Source organism: Sminthopsis crassicaudata, chromosome 4 (assembly GCF_048593235.1).
Source record: "Sminthopsis crassicaudata isolate SCR6 chromosome 4, ASM4859323v1, whole genome shotgun sequence".
Taxonomy (NCBI): Eukaryota; Metazoa; Chordata; class Mammalia; order Dasyuromorphia; family Dasyuridae; genus Sminthopsis; species Sminthopsis crassicaudata.
In genome coordinates, this window is record NC_133620.1 from 427,298,351 (window position 1) to 427,320,964 (window position 22,614).

A 22,614-nucleotide genomic window follows, 5' to 3' on the forward strand; every position below is an offset into this window, starting at 1 on the left:
TCCTGGAAAGATCACCAAAGTACATGCTTACCTTTGATTAAAGATAATTTTAGTCAGGAACTCATTTGTTCTGCACAAATTTAGTCCTAAGTATTTAGTTTTTAAAAATTCAACAATCTTATAATTACCTTTATTGTGCATTTGCCAAAAAGCATGGTACAATGGAGAGAAATAGAAATGGAGAAGAGAAGGAAAAAAAGGAAGAAAGGGAAGGAAAGAGAGAGGAAGAGAGGGTTTAAGTATAAGCAGACTATGGAGATGTTTTAAATCCGGCCTCTGCTGATGCTTAAACTTTGACCAGTCACTTAACTCTTCTCAGCTACAAATTATAAATAATTATATTTATTATAAACATTAAAATAAATAAAATTATAAATAAAAGGTTAAACTAGAAGACCTTTGGAATCCTTTCCAGTTTTACATATATGACTCAATATAGAGAGCAATATAACAATATAACAATAATAGTATGTGACTTATCCTTCAGCTATAGTTTAAACTCAAGGGCAAGGAGTATCATTTTGTCTTTTTCCACAATGCCTTGCACAGAGTAGGTGCTTAATAGATCTTTACTTCATTTTTGTAACAATTTGTAAACATTTCTATAATATTACATTTTTCCTTTCTTTTATTTGTTCTATTTTTTATTCAATGTATTCAATTTTGTTAATATATTCAATGTATTTATTTATTTATCCAATACAAAAGCTGGAGTTAATTTTATCCAGTTTACTCTAAATTTCCATTTCATTTGCCCAGTCAAAAGATATTTATTCTCTATTCAAACTTTTATATTTTATCCAAGAAAATTTTGCCAGATGAATAGATGGATGTGGATAACAACCCTAAAATACTGAAAGCTAATGGAAATTAAATAGCTGTCACCTAATAATTCCAAGAGTATACCTAAAAGAAAATCTTAAATCTGGAACTGATAATACATCAAAGTTTGCCTATTCAAAATCATGTAATTATTTAAGATACAAAGTTCACTTTGGTTTTAATGGTTGTACTCTTACTAAAAATGAAGCACCAGTTATTCAAAGGGAATTCATAAAACATGAGCTACATATTGTTTAGAGCTTTGGGCTAAGTGTTACTCCTAGCTATTTTCTTCCCAAATTAAACCACAAGATCAGACACTCTCAAAATTTCTCACCTCTCCTCAAAGTGAGATGACTGATAATTTCTATCCTGGTTTTCATTCATCTGTGTTACCACACAACTATAACAGAGATGGATTCATTCATCAAATACAACACATTACCTGAGTCGGCCCTACAAGAGAAAGTTTAGTTAAAAAAGCAGGATTTCTGTTCTTGTACAGCTTAACACTAGAACTTTGGATTCTTTGACAGAACATCATTCAATAAACATTTGCATAATGAATTACTGAACTGTAAGCCATAAATTCCCAACTAAAGAGGGAAAAGGATGTAAAGATAATTTAAAGTTCCAGTTTTTATCATTTACCCAAAAATGAAGGTGAACATGAAATTAATCCAGAAAGTAAATTTAACAGTATATTAAATCATCTCTTTAGAATGCAATTCCAAGTTACTTCAAATCCTTTAGTTTCCAAACGTAATAAAAATTGTCCTGGTATGTAATAACTTGATTTCCATTAATTGTGTGAAGTTGGGCAAATGAATCTTGGTAGGCTCCAATTTTCCTAAATTTTCCCCATTTTTCCTAAAGTAAAACAGCTAAACTGAATTATCTCCAAGGACCTTTCTGTAACCTATTTTAATTTTATGCTACAGATTAGATTCAGATTTAGTTTCTTCCAACAGTCAGAACCAAAGATTCTTTTCCTTATGGCTGTGATTTCATCAGTGTACAATATTCCCCAGTGAGAAAACTTTGACTGCCAATGCAGAGCAGCAACTGTTTAATTATTTTGTCTTAAGAGTAGCTTAGGACACTGAATTCAAATGATAAGCACAAAGTCACAAAACCAGTATATGTTAGAGGCACAACCAACTCTTAATTCAATACACCATGCTTCTACTTCCAAAAATTCAAACTGGTCTAACATTTTTCATTGATGTTTTCTTCTTTAAATATCATTACAGATTTCAGAGCCAAGGAAATAATTCTGAGGTTCCTGGAGGTAAATTACAATCAACTCTTCTTTATCCACAATTATTCAGGTTAATTTTTCCTTTCACCCTATTTTATACCAAATGCAAAGGTCTCTTCCAATAACTTTTGGATATACAAGACTTTGCTCTATGGATAGTTAAGATTTGAAGAATGACCTAGTTCTATTCTTCATAATTTGATTAAATTCTAATGCTAACTAGACTGGAATCATGAATTTTATCAGGGGTCAATTAGTATTTTACAGAAAGTTGACCAGATTATATTCTCTCACTAGAGAGCCATCTTGTGTTGTTGGTCACTTGGAAAAACAAGCCTTAAAGTAGTACATGGCTTGTCGTTGTCCTTCATGATTATTTAGATTAATTAGGGTTATAGAGGAGAGGTGACCGGGAGATCAGTGCTATCATCTTTCTAAGCTCCATTAAATAGAAGTTTGATTGACAAGGATGTTCTGTGGCACTGAACCTTCTAGGCCACAGGAGGGAGTTTTACTAGCTGGAATTTACTCCAAGGGCTCCCTGGATGAGCTTCCTAAGTTGTTCTAAGTACTAGAAGACTCAAGAGACTTGAGAGAGCACCCTACCTTAAAGAAAGCACAGCACAGGTCATCTTTTCTTTTACCTCCTAATAAAAGCACCTCCCACTTACACACTCACACGCATAAGACAGAGTACAACAAATTAGTTTTTAGTTTCTCTTTATTTCAGTCTTCCTTTATGTACATAAATTGTAAAAAAAACACACACACATCAACTACCATGGGAAAGTCTTCCCAAGAGTAGAGAGCGGAAATAAAAATTGCAATCAGGAAAGTTGAAAGTTAAAGAGAGCCATGGCCAAACTCTGCAGTCCCTCTTCCTTCAAATATCCTTGATAACCTCCTCGAGCTCCTCCTTTGTGAACATATGGAATTTCAGGCCAGGCTCCACAGTGGCCAGCTAGAAGAGAAAAAGGCAGGGCTTAGAGAGCTGGGCTAGTCACCCTGCTGGGCACAGGGCACATCGAAGGGCACGTTCTGTCTGGTGGGGGAGGGATACCCATTGGGAGTGCAGCTGTTCATTAGGGGCTAAAGGATCTGCTGTCCTAAGGATAACTTTTGCAGGCTGGACCAGAGCTCTGCAAGTCACTAAAATAGCTCTAGGTCTCTAAAATAAAACTTTTGTTGACCAAATCTCTTCCTTTAAAATGGATTCACCACTTGCTGTTTGACTTAGGAGATTGTAGAAAGAGAGTCTAAATCCTTGGATCCACAATAAGAAAAATACCCAAAAGCTAGCAGCATGAGAGAATAGTTGGTAGGTTTAAGAATGTTCACATATGTGCACACAGAACTTCTACTGAAGATTATGAAAACCATGTGGAAATTTCACCAGTGTTAACATTTACATATTTTTTAAAAACCACAAATAATAAAAAGATATTATTTAACCAGTGAAACAGGAAATCAGTGATAATGAACAATCCTGACCCTTCTGCCCATCAAGATATAGAGTGAGGAAAGCAGGATATTCTTCTACCTAAGACCATGGGAGTTTTCAACATTTCTTCCTTAGTTTCAAAATCATTAAGTTTACAATTTGATAGCTAGGGACAAATGCTTTAACATCATCTCAATGTTTAGCTGAAAGTAGTCCAACCTGGTACTACATTTGGTTTTTAAAGTCATTCCATTTAAATCGTACCACACAACTTTTAAAATTTTAAATTTACTGGCTTCCCACAAATATGCCCCTGTATTATTAAAAAGTGAGCACTCCTGCTACTTACTTAGTAAGTTTTATAATTGTTACAATGACGAGCCAAAGTCATTCAGGTGACTGGCCTGAACTGTGACCTGGTTTTGCTCCTAGTTACCTTTATGATTGTGGAATAGTCACTTCACTACTCTAGGTATTTGGTTCCTGTCCTGAAAAAATGATAAAGTTGGGACTGATTATCTTCCAATTCCAAATCTATGCTCCAACTATATCCTCGCTGGATCTGTCTCCATTTCATCTGCACTGAAACTTTTGAGAAAGCTAGAATTGAACATCATGGATAGTTGAAGATTTTGCTTTGTATTAAATTAAAAAAAGAAGTATTCCCCTCACTCTCAGCCCAGTCTCCACTAGAATCTCAAAGGCCACAGCCAGTGCCTGGATATAAGAAAAGCACCAACATGTCTAAAGAACAGGAAGAAGGGATGGAGCTTGCACTTATCACTTCATCATTATAGAGAACTCCAAGGTAAGAATTTCCTTCAACTCATGCAGGTCAGCCCCTTCTCAGCAATTTAAGAGTCTTAGAAATCTGCTTATGGCAGTGGTTCTCAAAGGGTATGAAGACTTCGGGAGATTCCTTACATTCTTTCAAGGGGGGAAATCAGAGATCAAAACTACTTTCTTTATTGTCATAATAATTTAAGACATTTAAATTTGAATATGGTAGACAGAAATAGATATAAGCCACATAAACAAAAGTTATTTGGGGCATTCTTAATAATTTTTATGAATTGGAAGTTTGAAAACTGTTGGTCTAGAGCATTATGAGTGACTTGTTCAGGGCCATAGTGTGTTTCACTGATGAACTGGCACCTAAGTTTTTCTGGTTTCAAGGCCAGCTCTTTGTCTATGATGTCACATCCTGCCCTGCTCAATTGCAAAATAGTTATATAGAAAATATTTGTATATAACATAAAAATTCCCACATAAGCTGTGAATTCTCTTCTCAAATAATTACAAAGTACTATTACTCTCCCTAAAACTTAATTGTGTTTTCCCCCCTTTATCTTTCCTGTCTCAATGAATGATATCACATAGGAAGAGCAGAAAAGAAAAAAGGAAGGCTGGGGAAAGAGAGATAATCAAGTCCAACAGAAACTTTTAATAATAGTCCATATAAGATGATCTGGAAACCACTGTACTAAACATATAGGAAGAGGAACTGGTAATCTGGATGAGACAGGAAAGCACCAGAGAAAGGTAAGTTACAAAGTCGGCCTACAAAATAAAGGCTGTCAAAAATCTCCCCATGCTTGACCATAAGCTCCACAAGGGCAGGGATCACATCTTATCCATCCTTTGTACCTTCTCCAGAGCTTAACACAATGTTCTGCTCATGTCAATGCTTGTTTGTTAAATTGAATATGAATTGGTAAAAAGTTATTCTTTACTTTTATATGCTAAAAATGTAACACTGATTATAAACAACAGACATGAATGCAACAAATGTTGCATTGTAACATTTGTGTTGAGAATAAACTTTTTTCAAAGTATTTTCAAATCTATCTCTTTGCTCAATACTCTCAGAAATCAGACTTTTAGAATTTTAAGAGTCTCTACTCTTACTATATACTAGACCTGAACAGCAGTCCTCTCCATAACATACCTGCTGCTCCACGTACGACCTGGTGAAGACTGACAGAATGGGCTTAATCACTCTCCCATCCTTAACCACATCTAGTCTTCTTTTCTCCAAAATGACTAAAAATGCCTAGTTCTTTCAAACAATTTCCATCTCATTAACTTAAGGCTCTTCACCATTCTGGGTGCCCTTCTCTAGTTTATCAATATCTTTCTTAAACTGGGATGCCCAGAATCAAACACAAACTCCAGGCAATGTCTGACAAGAACAAGGAACACTGGGATTATCACAAATGACATGTTTCAAGTTTGCAAGCCACCAAAAGCCCCAGATACTTTTCCCATGCTGCTTCCATCTCACATTAGTGGAAAAGATTTTTTTGGTACCAAGGGCAAGGCCTTATATTTATCCCTGATGAATTTTGCCTTATAAGGTTCTAGCCTACCAAAATTCTTTTGGATATTGACTATTATCCATGATATGTCATGGTCCTTTTCTAGAATGAAGGACAAATATTATCCAGTATATTAGTTACTCTCCCCCCCTTATGTTTATCTTTGTTATCTATAAATTTGATAAGCCTCCAATCTATATTTGGATATTGACTATTATCCATGATATCATGGTCCTTTTCTAGAATGAAGGACAAGCATTATCCAGTATGTTAGTTATTCTCCCCCTTATGTTTATCTTTGTTATCTATAAATTTGATAAGCCTCCAATCTATACTTTAAGTCACTGATAAAAAGTTTTTTCTTTAAAAAAAAAAAAAAAAAAAAAAAAAAGGGCAGAAAACCCCAGAGTTTTCTTGTCTTGTTGACACTGAAACATAAATAACTATTTTGAGTGTGGCTATCCACATAAGCCCTCCTTCCAAACTAATATTAAATAATTAATGATCTTTCTTTGGCTACATTCATTTTTCCTACAAATACAAGGTAAAAATGTATCAAGAACCTTAGGTGAAATCTAGGAATCAGTATTCCCCTAACCTACCAGGCTGTTACCTAGAATGATCTGTGCTTAATGATGCTGTATGGACTTCAGGTCACTACCCATATCTCTCTAATAAGACATCCTTTAATCTACCAGGAATCAAAATCAAGCTCACCAGCTTACCATTAGTGGACTTCATTCTCTTTCCTTTTTTGAAAACAGGAACATTTATTTTTCTCCCATCTTATCCATAGTTTTAAAAAGATGACTGACTGAGCAATCACGCCTGCCAGTTCTTTCAGTATCTTGGGATGTAGTTCATCTGGGCCTGGTAATCTGATTCAAGGAAACTAGATATACTATACTTCTCTACTTATCTTAGTTATCAACTCCCTACTAATCATTTTTATTCTTTCCAAAGATCACTTTGTTTTAAGAGGCAATCAATACGAAAAGAGATGAAGTTTCTTTGTCTTCTCTTCATGCTATTGCTCCGTATGTGCCCAAAGCAGTCCCATCCCTTCTTTGAAACTCTCTGCCCTCAATGGAGATAAAAATCAAAAAACCAACCAACATTTCTCACACTAATGTCTTTCATCAGTATGAGTTTATTCCAAGCTTTAGCATTCCTAATATCAAAGGTCAAAGCTTTGCTTTTGCATTTCTTCATTACTGTCTTTGCTTCTACTTTTCATATTTTTAATAAATTTTCAGTTGGTCAATAAATTCTGTCTTTCTCTCATCAGATAACTTCCCTCATTGCTCCTCCTCTCTGTATCAGTATTCCTGACAGCTTTTTACCCTTCTGAGCCCATCCTATGATCCTGTGATCTTTCCTGAAGCATTTACTGGTGAAAATCAGAACCAGAAGAGAAACTGCCATTGTTAGCTCCTCTAGTCTCTGGAAGGCAAGATTTTCTTTTGTTATTATTGAACCATTTCGGTCATATATGATTCTGTGAGTCCATTTGGAGTTTGCTTGGCAAGGATTCTACAGTGTTTTAAAATTTCTTTCTCTAACTCATTTTATGCATAAGGAACAGAAGTAAACAGGATTAAAAGAACTGCCCACGATCACACAGTTAGTCCATTTGTATGAGGCCAGGTTTGAACTTGGATCCTTCAGGTTCCAGGGCCAGTACCCACCTAAGCCACGTACTTTACTGAGAAGGATGAAATGTTCTGCTTTGAGCAGTGACAGGATTTATACAGACATGTGGATTATCTCAGAGCCCCTTGCTGCTAGAACACATTTGGGGGTTGGCTTCATGATCTATTCCCAGAACTCCTCATCTATTTCTTTTTTTTCCAAGTGGTCTGAAGGAGATGCCAATAACAATATTCTTTCTTTTTTGGTTGTTGGTCTTCACCTGAATGCTTCCTATTGATTCCTCAGAGCTCAACTAAGGGTCTGGCACACAGCAGACATCTGATAAATGATTGTCTTCCTCACCCATATTCACCCTCCTGATTTAACCTGTGCTGTTTTTTGTTTTGTTTTGTTTTGTTTTTAAATAAAGTATACTGTCCAAGAGTCAGATTTCAGTCATGAGACTTTTCCCATCACATCCTGTGCCCAGGAAGTCAAATTTACCTCCTTGCATTACATTATGAGGTACCTTTGTTTATTACACATGGTTCTACATTCTTATAAGCCTTTAGTAGATATAGTCCATCCCTCATCAGGAATTCATCATTCCCATATTTGAAGCTTATTAAATTAGGCATATTAAATAAATAGAATGGAGAAATATAGAGGTAAAAAGCAGGGTCTGTCCACAAATTCCTCAAGTTCTTAATATGGGCCTATAGAGATATATTACTGGAAGAAAAAGAAATGCACCCCCAAAGTACCTCTATGTTAGTTGCATTCAGCTTTTCTTCCATCACCTGCTTGAGAATTATGAGTGATGACTTGATTGCTTCTTTCAGGGTCATAGCCTTAAGGGAAAAAGGGGAAGGAAAAAGAGTTTGGATAAAGTAATACACAGAAAGCAAATCGCCCTCCCTTTAAAAAGGTTGTCCTAATACTGTCAATTGGCCCACCTGCTGTGGAAGTTGCATATGTACTCCAACAAAGTTAAAGCAGAAAGAAAATACACCAATAAACATGGCAACAACAACATGACAAAAAAACAGAAAGTGGGTACCCATCAGTGGGAAAATGGACAAATAGTTTTGTTTGAATGTAATAGAATAAAAATGTATCATATAAATGTCAAAATATACAGAATTCATAGGTGCTTAGTAACATTTATTTGAACTGATACATGTAAGACCAAAAGAACACAGCCACCACTTTATTTAAAGGCAAACAACACTAAAAGACAAAGAAATTTAGACCAATGCAGTCCTGATCCTGGAGGAGTCTCTCCTCTCAGGGGGAGGGTATTAGACTAACATCAATGTTAGCCCATTTTGTTTAGCTTTTGTCTTTTCATAAAAAAAGGATTCCAGGGGCAGCTAGGTGGCGCAGTGGATAGAGTACCAGCCTTGAATTCAGGAGGACCCAAGTTCAAATCTGATCTCAGATACTTAACACTTCCTAGCTGTCTGACCCTGGGCAAGTCACTTAACCCCAGCCTCAGAAAAACAAAAAAACAAACAAAAAAAACCAAACCAAACAAAACAAAACAAAAAAGGATTCTATTATGGACAAGGATGGAAATTTGGAAGTGACAATGATAGAAAAAAAACCTCCAATGAATCAAGAGGAATATTTGTTTTAAAAGTTCATTCTATCTTTAAGAAAAATAACAACAAAAATCAACTATCCCTCCTTTTTCTAAACCTTGAGAGGATGACTAGAGAATTGTATTAAAGAATATTTGAATATATATAGAGATTCACAAAATGGGGCTTTGATCTAAGACACCAAAAAAATTATGGATAATTCTTCTATGATTCCTTATCTTAGAGAAATTTTTGGAAAAGTTTTTTTTTCTTTACTTACATAAGTATACTTTAAAAATAAAATATGTACAGGAACCCAAAACAATTCCAATAGACTTGGATTAGAAAATGCCATCTGCATTCAGAGAGAAAACTATGGGGATATAGGCTATTTGTAGTTACTTTTGCTTTCTCTGAGAGACTGCAAATATTAAGATGTAAACATTAACACCTCGTGAATACAATTTAACTTTCCATTTAGCTATAGCTTTACTCAGCATGACAGTAGATAAGGATAGCAGCAAACAATCATTGGAGCTTAATGAACATTTTGAAAAATAAGTACCAAGGCCTTCCCTCTATTTGTGAGTTTTGAAATTGTTTTGTTTATTTTCAGGGAATACTGTTTAATTTAATTGTATGATTTGTCTGCACTCAGTTTACTTCCCTTCCCAGCCTCAGCCCTACATTGTTCTTTGTTATTGTCAGATACTGGTGAGTTGTTTTGAACTGAACTGGTTTTGTTTTTTTTTTTTCCTCCTGTAAGATGTTACTGCACAAGAGCGCTGCAGTGTTTTCATAATAAACTTGTGAACTAAGTACTGAAAAAAAAAAAAAAAAAAAAAAAGGATTTTTTGGATTGAAGCCTATTATTTTCACTTTTTTTGGGGGGGGGTTTGTTTCCCCCCGCCCCCCCTTTGTTCTGATTTTTCTTTCACATGACTAATATGGAAATATGTTTAAAATATCTGTACATATATAACCTATATCAGATTGCTTGATGTCTTGGGGACAGGAGAGATCGAAAAGGGAGAAAAATATTTGGAACTCAAGATCTTACAAAAACAAATGTTGGAAATGATCTTTATGGTAATTGGAACAATAAATTAATACTGAAATAAAAAAAAAAAGGTTATGTACTCTTGGTGAGCTTCAATAGATTATGTCTATTAGGTCAAAGGAGGCTCATGATCAGAACACAAAGTGTATTCTCTACTTTGCTGTGATCTATCTCTGAAACTTAAATTTGTCCAACCATAAAATAAAGTCCACTTGACACTCAAATAATTCAGGAAAATTATTGGGGATTATGTGAGATGATCGTTGCCCTTACCCTTCTCATTATTAAAGAGGAGAAAAAAGAAGCACAGACATTAGGTGTTTCTTTCCTGTTGTTTAAGGCTTTTAATTTAGTTTTTTTTTTTTTTTTTTTAGCTCTGAGAAATCTCAAATAATACTACAACTCTTGAGTGTTTCAGTTGAATAACTGTTTTAAGAGGCAGCCACAGCCTACACAGAAAACACTTTGACTGAATTTGAATACCTTGTGATAAATTTCCTGCAAGGAGCTTTGGGCACCTTCTGAAGCAGAGCCAATTGCTCGGGCATCACACTGTACAAAGGTTCCTGAAGGGTCCATATGAAACCTACCAGTTGTAAAAAGATGAGAATTAAAATACATAATCTGGATAAGCATTTGATATCATACAACTCTAAGGGATTCAAGCACAATTTCTTAAGTACACAGTCAAGTAATAAAGGGAAACAAAGTCCAAATAACACACTTGGACACAGATACAATTAAGAGAACAAAACTAGTTAGGGTACTTAAGAAAACAGACAGCAGCAACTGGGATTTAGAAGAGAAATCTTCATCTATATATAACATTTGAGGATGCTCAGAAAATAATATCTAATCACAGGATTGAGAAAAAAGGATCTTAGAGATGGTCTAGTCCAAAACTCTTTATTTTTCACATGAAAATATGGGGCCATATGAAATGACTTACCCTAAAGTCATAGAACCATTGTAGTAACAGAACTACTGCAAATGCAGTCATTTAAAAAAAAAAAAAAAAAAAGTTCTGAACTGTATATCTTCAAGAAATAGTGAGAGGGACTCTGGAGAGAGAAGTCTTTTTACCAATTCAGTTTAGTACTTTCTCTGCCACTTAGAATAGTCTTATAGAGTTGTTTGGAACTGAAGGGTGAACTATACAGCCTATTACACTCCCAAGTGCAGAACCAGATTAAAAATACAATAAAACATAGATAATACTAATATGTGGCTTTCTAAATCAATGTGGCCTATTGGATCCTTATGTAGGGTATAGTGACTCCAAGCACTGAGAAGGGATGACTTGATTGGTGGTATAGTATAGGGTGGAAGTGGGATTTGCCTCCAATTAATTCTGGTTTCTAGTTCTCTTGTGAAAAACTTCCTGCAAGGAGCTTTGGGTACTTTCTGAGGGAGAGCCAACTGCCTAAGCATCATACTATGTCAAAGTTCCAAAGGATCCATGTGAAATCCATTGGAAATAAAACTCTCTTTTTTGAGAGCAAGAATCTGGCTCTCTATGCATTGCACCATGCTGCTTAGAAACACAAAACTACAACCAAATTGAAATATAACTTTTTTCAAACAGAATTGATCATACTAAGTAGACTGCTCAATTCTCTTTTTTAATGTGTGCCTATACATATATACTGGTGTGTGTGTGTGTAAAAGGGAGTAGGGGGAGACAGAGAAAGGGAGAAATAAACCAGGCCAAACCCTTCTGAGAGCCACAGAGGTTATTAACTAATGATAGAAAAAAAAACCATCTCTAGATGCTTTCCTAAGTTTAAAAGACTTTCTTCCTGGACAATAATCTAATTAATTCCTAACTTTCTCACTGACTTCTTAATGGAGTGAGGTTTTTCTTATAACTAATTTTAAGTCCTTAGAAGAAAGACATGGCAAAAAGTAACAACAGTTTCTTCTGTTCTGAGAAGACCTCTACCAACAACTACAGAACAATTTCTATAGAGGCTTAAAGAATATCTTCTAGTGACTGAAAGCTACTGCTATTTTGCCAAACAAAAAGAATCTCTTAAAGGGGGTAAAACAAAAAACGACAACAAAAAAAACCTACTTACAGCTGTGGTCCTTTTTCATCCACTCCTCCAAATAACAATGCCACTCCAAATGGACGAGACTACAATGAGAAAGCAGGAGGTATGACAGAAGTAAGAAATTGTTGATTGTTAATAAGAGTCTTAAATCATGCATCAGTAAGAAAACTCAACACTAACAATATACTTACCATAGCACCAGGATCTGCATCCTCTTCCCCAAACTGCAAAGCCAGGTTGGAAACAGCCTGGGTCACGCTCTCCACTGTCATTGTCTCATTGTAGGTGAACCAGTGGTTCTAAAGGAATGGCAAAATATAGCACAACCTTTGTTTTAACTATACTGCTGTACAGCTACAGTTGTAAACAGAAGGCTTAAGTACCTTTGGCTGATGGAACCAGGAGTAGAAAAGCTCAACATATATGGTTCTTGGGACTTAGTGAAAATGAAGAAAATTGTTCTGGAAATAACCCTTCAATACAAAATGTCTCAAAAATCTTAGTACAGTTTGAGAAGCTGTATCAAGACTACAAGCAATAAGTGATGGTTAATCCCAATCCAGATACAAAGGGTTAATCTCAGAAAACTAAACATGCATCTTCTGAGAAAAAAATGCAAGAACTTCCCTCAAGGTCCTCATATAACCCTTCTTTTTGTATTAAAATCAAAATTTCCCTTTAATTACAAACCTTATAAATAAGTTCAAAGAATTTTTGAGTTCATGACTTTTTTTCTTACTAGCCTGTCCTTCAGATAACAACAACAATAATAATGGCAACCGACCGGTATCACTTTAAGATCTATAAAGCATTTTATATAATTATTTCATTTGATTCAAGCAGGCACTAAGAGTAAAAGCACAACAAAAAAATCCCATTAAAATCAGTATTTCCGGATCAGACACTCAACACAAATCATTATTCACCATAAGCAAAGGGTTATTTGTAAGGGTGAACAAAAAAATGGGCATCCTTTCATCTAGGAGGTTTGACTAGCTAGGCTCTGAGCCTCAGACAAGTGAAAATTGTGGGTTCAACCCTTCAAAATTCCCATTCAGTATTTGACACTAACACAAACAAGTACAATGCAGTCTGCGGTGGCTATGTCACCATTAGGTAAAGTATGTTGACTATACTAAAGAGAAGAGATGTCTAGAAGCATTCATTACCTGTGTTTCCACTCTGGCTTTATCAATCAAAGTCTTTGCATCAGCAATTAACCCACTCATGGCACAACCTGCAATGCAGAAGCAACAGTGACCCACTGGGTAAATCTTTCCAGTTTCCCTCTTGGATGCTTCATAACATCTCACTTATTAATGAAATGCTGTAATTTCTGGAGTGGAACAATGGCAGCTGTTCAATGACCCTCAGGCTGTACTACCCAACAAAGGGAATAAGTGGTCCACTTTATATCCAAGTGAAATCATGTTGCAAAAAAATGGGGGGGAAACCCACAGCAGAAATAGAACTGGAAGCCCAGCTGTCAACAGTTAATAGTTGTCATTTATACAACACACTGAAAATAATAGATAATATCTATATTATCTACTTTAAAGGATTACTGAGTGGCTCAACTGCTTTAAGGACTTACAAAACGCTTTGCAGACATTTCATTTAAGTCTTCCAACATCCCTCTAACAATTATTTAGCCCCAATTTGCAAATAAGAAAACTGAGGCTCAGAAAAATTAAAATGACTTGCCTATAGTCATACCCCTATTACACGTCAATGGCTAGATTTAGACCCAAGTCTTCTTGACTCCCAAGTCCAGCAGACCACCTACTCACTATGCCACTATGCCAAGAGCACTGACCAAATATGACAGGAAAGAGTTCCCATATACAACAATACTCCTGAACAATTTCTTCAGCTCTTTTACTCTGAGGATGTCAATGCACTTACAAACAGTTAATTACCATTTCTCTCCCAACACCTGTCAAACAATACTGCCCATAGCTACTGCAAAGGCCCAGTCCCAAATTCAGATCAGGGGTTTATATTAAAAATGAACGGTTCCCAAATGATGAGCCGAGGCTCCAAAAGGAGACCATAGGCAAAGGTGACCACTAGCCACCTCCATAGAATAAGTGACCACACAATTTTTAGCTCAGAGCTGGAATGACCTTGAATAGTCCTATCCTCTTGGGGGTTCAGTTTCCCTATCTATAAATACCACTTAATATCAAGCTCTCAAGGGGAGCTTTTTCAAGTGAAAATCCAATTCTGTGGTCTGAAAACTACCCAGGCAAGGCAACCAACTGTTCTACCTGAGAGACATTAGTCCAATAAATAGAGAGGTCACCACAAAATTGCCTTTGGATAATGAATTCAAATGCCATGCTATAAATAAGTACAACTGTTCACCCCGCAATGCCACATGGATGCCAACAGCTACAGAAAAGGGGCTGTAGTAACAGGAACAGGGTAAAATAAGAGAAACCACCAGAAAAGGGAGGAAAGCCACATTTAGTAGAAGGACCCGTTCTACTCATACTCCTCTTAACCTTTGTCACTTAGAAGATCTATTGTTAGAGCCCTCATTTTTCCTAGGGGACAACCATGACCTGCTATATCTGATCATCTCCATTTAGAGCAGGTGGCCCCCTTCCAGGGCTAACATTATGCACCAATGAAGACAGCCACCGTAGGGAGCTGGCCCACAACCAATCCTTTACACATTTCAACAACTCTCTGGTCTGCCAAGTCTAAATTTGTGGGGGAAGGGCACTTTGGGGAGTAAGTTAAATACAAATGAGTGCTGCAGCTGCTGCTTCCTGCTCCTGCAGTTATGCCCCATTGGCCTGATGCCTGGAAAACCAGCTATCATAGGCCAGTACCTTCTGAGAGGAGAGTTTCCATACTTCTATGGCCTACCCTGATGAACTCCCATTTCACAAATTTGCCTTGGAGCATCTTGGAAGGCCAAGCCCGGCTGGATCTCACAGGACAGGTCCTCCCCCTTACCTATATGAGCATCGATCTCTACAATTTTCTCAATGCTGCTGGGCTCCATGAGTGGGGAGGTGATTCTCTTCTCCACAGCGAGGCACACACCCTCTGACGTCTGGATCCCAATGGCTGTGGAGCCAAGCTAAGGACAGAGAAGTTCTCATTTAGACCACAATAAACAGGAATACAGGGTAATATACCTGCTGGCACAAAGCTACATACAGAGTTTGCTACGACTAACACTTCAACCAATACACTTCTGCATCAAGAGGAACCAGAGCTCCCGGGAAAGGTTCCTGCCATGTACAAGATCCAGGTCTTGGGCAAGAAATGACCTTTGTAAAACAAGTAGATATATAAAATGAAAAGAATACTATTAAATCTACACCGAGTTAGTCTCATCTGTAAAATGGGAAGAATACCAAAATCATTCATTTTACAGGCCTATTGTAAGGATCCAACAAGCAATTCATGAGAGCTCTTTGTAAACTCTGAAGGGGTATGTTATTATTGGATACTATTACAGTTATTTTAATACGTCTAAGATGTAGAAAGTTATCAAAAAAGGGATCAACTTTAAGGCTAATAATTAAGGGGAAATTCTAAGTTAAAAAATAAACTGGAAGATTCCAGCCCTGTTAGGATTACTAGGTGAGAACTCAGGTTGTCTGAACAATGACAAGGTGAGAATTCAGGTTTTCTGGACAATTACAAGGTGAGAACTCAGGTTGACTTGATAAGAAAAGCAAGCTCATTGGTTGGAGTACTTCTTCCCAGAAGCCCTTGCATTATTCCACGCCCATTCTCTGGGAGGATAAAAAAGATCACCACTCCAGAGATAGAAGGAGACTCTGCACTACATCAGGCTTGACGGGGCTCTCTGCAGGAAGGGAAGTCACTTCTCTGGACAAGAGTTAACAGCAACTGCCTGGAGACAACGGTTCACTACAGGAAGAAGAATCTGTCTGAGAGATTTGAGTAGACACAGCAGATCTCTTCCCATAGAGCAATCCGGCAGCTTCTGGAGACAACAGCTCGCTACACAGCCCAAGGTTTAGAATTAAACAGCCCAAATGAGAAAGTTCAGACAAAGTCTGAACTGTTTCCTTATGATAGTCTTTTGCCTTCTGCTACTGCTATTCTGATCCAATAATATTAACCAGGTTTGTGGGCATAGCAACACAATCCTTTTTGCTTAAAAATGGATTTTTAAACCTGATAAAAAGAACAAAACATAGTAACTTGAAAGACAAGAATTTTCTCTTCTAAATTTTCAGATTTCTTCTTCTTCCCATTCTATCTGCCACTACTAGTCCAGATCCTTGCACTTCTTGAATGGATTGCTACAATAGCCTATTTCCCTTCCAGTTTTTCATCACTTCAATCTTGCATATTGATGCTCTATTAATCTTCCTAAAATACTGTTTTCATTAATTCTTTCCTACCTCACACACCAACAATGACTCTCAATTCCCTCTAGTATCATGCCCAAACTTTCCCTCTTTCCCAATACAAAAGCTCAATTCCAATCTAAGCCATTTCCTCAGTGTCTTGAACATACCAATGATTTTCCCAAAAATTGTTTCCCTTGTGGGGAAATTCTACTGTTTCATCCAAATCCTACTTATACTTTAAAGGCCAGCTCAAGTCCGATCTTCTTAATTAAGGCTTTCCTGACTTTACTATCCCTCTTCTCAACTCCAAGTGCACTTAAAAATTGTCATCATAAGTTTAGTATCCAAGCAGCTTAGAAACCTGTCTGGCTGATAGCAGATGCCCCCATGCCCTTTCCCTGCTCCTCTCACTGTTTAACATATATTAATTATCCCAAATAAGTTTTAAGGTTATAGGTATCTCATGTTCCTTTTATTTCCCCCCACCTCACTGAAAGCACTTAGCACAGTACTGGGATTATAAGTCCTCAAAATATTGACTACGGAATTTCTTCTTACAAAATCAATCTATAAGACTGGCCTTTTGTTTTCCCAATGCCAAAAATCTAAATAGCATTCCTTCACTAGCTTTTCTTTTCAACAAAATGTCACAATTTTGTACAAAGCAAGTATTTCGTATCTATTTTTGGAGCTACTTGCTTTGTACAAAATATCCTGTCCAAGTTCAAGAACATTTTTATCTTCATCTTGACATTTCTCTCTAGGGAAAATTGTATTTTTCCTCACCCTAGTGACTGACCTCCAGGTATCAAACTAATAGACCAATGCCAGAAATATTAATATCTTGTATCTACCCTGATCCCATGTCAAAATATTACAAAGAGCATGCTAACGTAATTATGAATTACTCCCATCTGATGCTAAAAAAGAGCTGAAACTTTTTTTTCAAATATTTTTTCCCACAAATTGTTGCCCAAAGCACTTATAAAGGACACTAAATTCTGAGAAAATGTTAAGGCAAACAAACATAAAGATTCATATAAAGAGGAGCTGCTGCTTTCATTCTCCAGTAAATCCCAAATGCTCTTCCTTCCAAATAAGGGGTTTGAGTCATGAAGCTGAACTTTTCAAAAGATCCTGGGCAAAGAACAATTTCAAAGTATTTTGCAATATAATTACCAAGAGATGTTTTGAACAGGTTGTTATCATACCTTGATAGCTTCAATGGCATATTCCACCTGGAATAATCTTCCCTCAGGAGAAAAAGTATTCACACCCCTGTAAGGAAAAATAAGTCATTAAATAAATCAATAAGTGTCACCAGATAATGAAACCAAGCTTTTCTATACCGCTAGCTCAATTAGGGTGGTATTACTCACTACATGCTAAATAACACTCTCAAAAGAATGGGACCTATGAGCAGAGAAGACTCTTTCCAGACTGAACCAATAATTTCCACTGCTTAACCTTAACTGGAATAAGAATTCTTTGGGTTGTTCTATGCCACGGGTTCTCAAACTATAGCCCATGAGCCAGATGCGCTTTATAAGGTCCGCCGGGTTATGGCAAATGGGCTGAGGGGAGGAGCCAGAGGGTGAGCTTTTGTTTTTACTATAGTCTGGCCTCCCACAGTCTGAGGGACAGTGAACTGGCCCCTATTTAAAAAGTTTGAGGACCACTGCAAATCATCTTCCTGATTTCAGTCTCTTTCCACCCCAATCCATCACACCAGAGATTAATTGTTCTAAAGCACAATTGCATCATGTCATTCTCCTGCTCAAAAACTTTCAGTGGTTCTCCATTGCTTCTCAAACAAAATCTGAACTTCTTAATTTGGTTTTGAAAGCATTCCATGAGTGGACCTCAAGATACCTTTTTTTAACAATTTATCAAACATTACTCTCTTACTCTAACCTATATTCTTACTATCTTGTTGCCTAAATAAAGCCTTACTTTCCCATTTCCACTTAGCCAAAAATCATGTACATCCTTAAAAGTCTAAACCAAATGCTACATTTTTTACAAAACTTTCTCTCAGCCAAATGGTTTCTTTCCCTTTGAAATCTAGGGGCACCTTGCTCTTACTACTCTTATATTTAGCTTGTTTTACCATTGCATTCTCATTTAGCAAAACAAAAGATTGTATCATTTGAAAATAGTATTATAAAGGTCAGAATATGTTGTAACGCAGAGACATCCTCAATGTCCTGGGGGGAAAAGCTGTAAGCCTGGACTTGCGTGTGAAAGTTCACATTTATATATTAACACATATCTTTCATTGAATAGGGAATAAGGAAGGGGACTGACAGGCCAGGAAAATTTCTCTATATCAAACTTGGTTCTCAACTATTGTTCAGACTTGTGGAAGGAAAATATCCAACTCTACAGCCTCGGAACTCAAAAGCAGGAATGGATACGAAACTGATCAAAACAGAAACTGAAAGAAAAAACGTCCGTGGTATAAATGTTACATTTCTGGCGTCCTCCTGGGGCCCAGTAAATGAAATTCTAAAAATGCGAGTTGTGAAGCTGTAATACTTAATATCTACAATCTGACTTAACTTTTCCTATAGAAAATAAAAATGGATTTTAAAAATGAAATCCACTCGTGCACCAGTATAATAAAACCATGTAAATTAACTCCTGCTTCTCCGATAAAAGAAGTCGGCTAAGAGACTCTGCTTGGAACTTGCAAAGACTACAGATCCCACAGTGCACTTGGGCAGCTCGAGGGGCTCATTCAGCCCTAGGAGGAGAGAAAAACGCCACAGAAGGGGGGATTTGGGGCTCCCACCGCACTCCACGGAGTTCTCATTCATTTTCACTTAAGACTTCCACAGCCCGACCGCTGGGCCGGGAGCGCCCGGAGGACTTCCTGTTGCCCTCCTCCGGAGCACAGGCTAAAGTTCGGGCCCTCTGCCCCGCTGCCAGAGCCAAGCCGGGTCCTTTCGCTTCCGCTCCGCTTACGATGACTCAGCAGAGGCCGGAAGCATGAAGTACGGACCGAGCCCCGAGTCCGAGGTCGGCGGCCTGTAGGTCTCCGAGCTCGCGCCGAGCCGGCTCCCGGAGAGCCTCATGACAAGGCAGAACCGAGGCCGGGCTCGTGGCCTGCCTTTCTGCGGTCTCTCTCTCCACCCGTCTGCCCCCTGGGACTCCTCCGCCCGCACGAACCTGTCATACTCGGACCGGGTGAGGAACATGGTGAGGAGCAGCAATCAGCGGCCGCAGAGACACTCTTCAGGCCCAACGTGCCTCCACCGGCCCCGGACGTACAGAAAAATCCCCTACGGAGCGCCTGGGCCCAAACAGCGCAGGCGCCTGCGACCCCTACATCCCGCCCTCTGATCCCGGCCTCTCATTGGCTGAACATGGTTCTTCCCGAGGAGATTGGGTCCAAGTCTTCCCGGCATGGCTCCGATTGGCTTAGGGAGCCCCGGCGGGGGGCGGGTCAAGCACCGTTTTTCCGCTTGGAAAAGCGGATGGTTGCTAGGGGCACCCCGGCCTGGGAAGAATGTGAAGGATTCCTGTCCTCTGCATAAGCCCAAGATGGATCATCCTCCTCCGGCCTTAGAAAGAAGCGAAGCGCCACGCACCTGCCGGCCCCACGGTTTTCCTGCGGCTCCTACCTGGGGAGCACCCGACTTCCTTCTGCTCCTCCGGGAGCACCTCCTCAGGCCCTGGAATGTAGAACGAGGCCCGGACGGCGAACCCGGAATCGGCTCCCCGAGCCGCGGGTCCTTGGTCCTCCCGGCTACGAGGCTCAGCGAGGAGCGACGATAAAGGGCACCGGGCTGGCTTTGGGCCGTTACGGACTCGGACGCCCGGCTCTGCAGCTAAAGTCTGGCGAGTCCCGTTACGGCCAGCCTGACTCATGGCGCATGCGCCGGGGCCCCGTGGGTGCCTGAGCCCAAACAAAGCTTGTGCTGTGGTGGCTCATTTTACAGATGGGGAAACTGAGATAGGGAAAAGAAGTGATTGGTCAAGGTTTCCCCGCCTCAGATCCAAGATAAGCCCGATTCTGGCAAGCTGCCTTCCTCGATTTCTTTCCCTGATTTCAGATCGCAGTTTAGGTGCCATGAGTACGTTATAAAGGTGCTTTATTTCACATGTATAGGTACACACACATATATAACATATATGCACGTTATAAAGATAACAATATAGCTATGTGCTTAATAAGTGCTTCTTGTTCCATTTACCCCATCTGAAAAAAAAAAAAAGGGAGAATAGCATCACAACCCCCTAGGAATATTGTAAAAATACTCAAATGACTGGATATGAAGTTGTTTTTTTAATTTAATAGATGAATTTTAGACCATTGCACCAATGTCTTGAGTGGATATCCCTTCTCAGAGTCCTACACTCCAGCAGCCTGGTTATAATAATTATTATAAGTAATTTCTTATCCGTGACCCCTATTTTAATCTGCCACTGTCCTGTTCAACCCTCCTGAGTCTATTCTCACAGTGACCTCCAGCCCCGCCACCCATTCTTGCTCTCCTAGTCTCTCTCTCCTGCTCTAATCTCCCTTCTCTCTGTGATCTTGACGCTGTGACAGACCATCAGTTACCCCTGAATCTCTTGTTTTATCAGTAGTCAGGCCTTGCCAAAGTCCTACCTTTGGTGACCCGCAGCATCCGCCTCCTCTGGTTCTATTCATGTGTTTCTGAACCCTCCTGGGAGCCAGTAAGCCACCATGTGTGGCAGCTTTTTATTCTGTCATGATTAGCTCTGTTGAGCCTTTGAAATTGTTCCAAAGTTTCTCACCCTTCAGACCTTCTAAGCCACCCTTCCCCTATAGATCTTAGGGAATTTTGCCTCCTATTTTACTGAGAAGATAGAAACCAGCCATTTTGAGTTGTCTGTTCTCCATATGTGCTTCATTGTAGCCAATCCTATCCCAATTCTCCCCTTTTTTGCTCAAGTCTTTGGTTAAAAACTGGATTTTTCTAATGCCCAAGATCCTTCTTCTCTGGTGCTAACAAATATACTGAGATCTTTACTCTGATAGTCCCTCTTAACGATTATCCAGTTTCACAACCGAACTTGTCAAAGATTGTCTATACCCTTTGCCACCCTTGACTCACCTCCCATTCACTTTTTTTTTCCCCCCTGAGGCTGGGGTTAAGTGACTTGCCCAGGGTCACACAGATAGGAAGTGTTAAGTGTCCGAGAACAGATTTGAACTTGGGCCCTCCTGAATTCAAGGCTGGTGCTCTATCCACTGTGCCACCTAGCTGCCCCACCCCATTCACTTCTTAATAGCTTGCAATCTGTCCTCTAACCATAAAATTCAAGTAACATTGATCTCCAGGGTTACCAACAGTCTCTAAACTACTAAATCCATTGGTCTTTTCTCAGGCCACATTCTTCTTGCTACTTGGCTATCTCTAGTCATTCTCTCCTTACTTGACTTTTGTAGAGTTTTGGTTTCTTGGTTTCCTGCCTATTGTGGTGCTCCTCAGTCTCTGTTACTGGATCACCATCATACTTCTCCCTAGTACGTATAGATATCTCCCGAAAGCTGTGACTTAGATTATGATATCTGTACCTTCCTTGGCGATCCCAAGGATTGAGTTATCATCATAGTACAGATGACTCCCAAGTCTTTCTAGCTTTAATCTCTCATGACCTCTAGTCCCGAATTATCAAATGCCTCATAGGTATCTCCTCTTAGATGTCAATTTCCAAACTCATATTCAAAAAAGAATCCATTTTTTGTAGCACTCGTCCCTTTTCCAAATTTCCCTTTTTCTATTGAAGGGATCATCATTCTTCCAACTATCTACTTTCACAACATTGGAGTCACTCTTCACTTTTCTTTTAACCAATCAATTGTCAAGATTTGCCAGTTCTTTCTCTGCAATGTTGTTCACAGCCATCTTTGTCTTTCCATCCATGCAACCTCTCCTAGTTTTAGTTTATCCCCTCTCACTGGGACTCTAGCTTTTTAACTAGTCTCTTTTCAGTGTCTCCCCACCCATCCTTCAAAAAGCAGAAAAGTTAATATGCCTAAAACATTCATCTAACCCCACCCCCACCCCTCAACTAAAAAATCTTCAGTGATTCAATAATGCTTTTATGATAAACGCAATCC

General features: G+C 38.5%; 1 protein-coding gene across 1 annotated transcript; it reads right to left on the bottom strand.

Moving 5' to 3' along the window:
- Nucleotides 1-2,786: 2,786 nt before the first annotated feature.
- On the bottom strand, nt 2,787-20,410 carry PSMA5 (proteasome 20S subunit alpha 5). The gene is made up of 9 exons (XM_074262900.1): nt 19,689-20,410; nt 17,729-17,795; nt 15,139-15,265; nt 13,341-13,408; nt 12,363-12,470; nt 12,196-12,254; nt 10,601-10,703; nt 8,239-8,325; nt 2,787-3,044 (listed from the first exon to the last, which is right to left on the bottom strand). Exons 1-9 carry the CDS (start codon nt 19,715-19,717, stop codon nt 2,967-2,969), a joined length of 726 nt encoding a protein of 241 aa, XP_074119001.1. The 5' UTR covers nt 19,718-20,410; the 3' UTR covers nt 2,787-2,966.
- Nucleotides 20,411-22,614: the final 2,204 nt, after the last annotated feature.

Bases quoted from the DNA above. Each gene is read 5' to 3' on its own strand.
- PSMA5 (XM_074262900.1), bottom strand. From the start codon at position 19,717: ATGTTCCTCACCCGGTCCGAGTATGACAG. The intron at 17,796-19,688 runs GTTCGTGCGGGC...TTTTCCTTACAG, and splicing joins ACCCGGTCCGAGTATGACAG to GGGTGTGAATACTTTTTCTC. The intron at 10,704-12,195 runs GTAAGTAGGTTT...TACAACTGGTAG, and splicing joins GATGAAAAAGGACCACAGCT to GTTTCATATGGACCCTTCAG.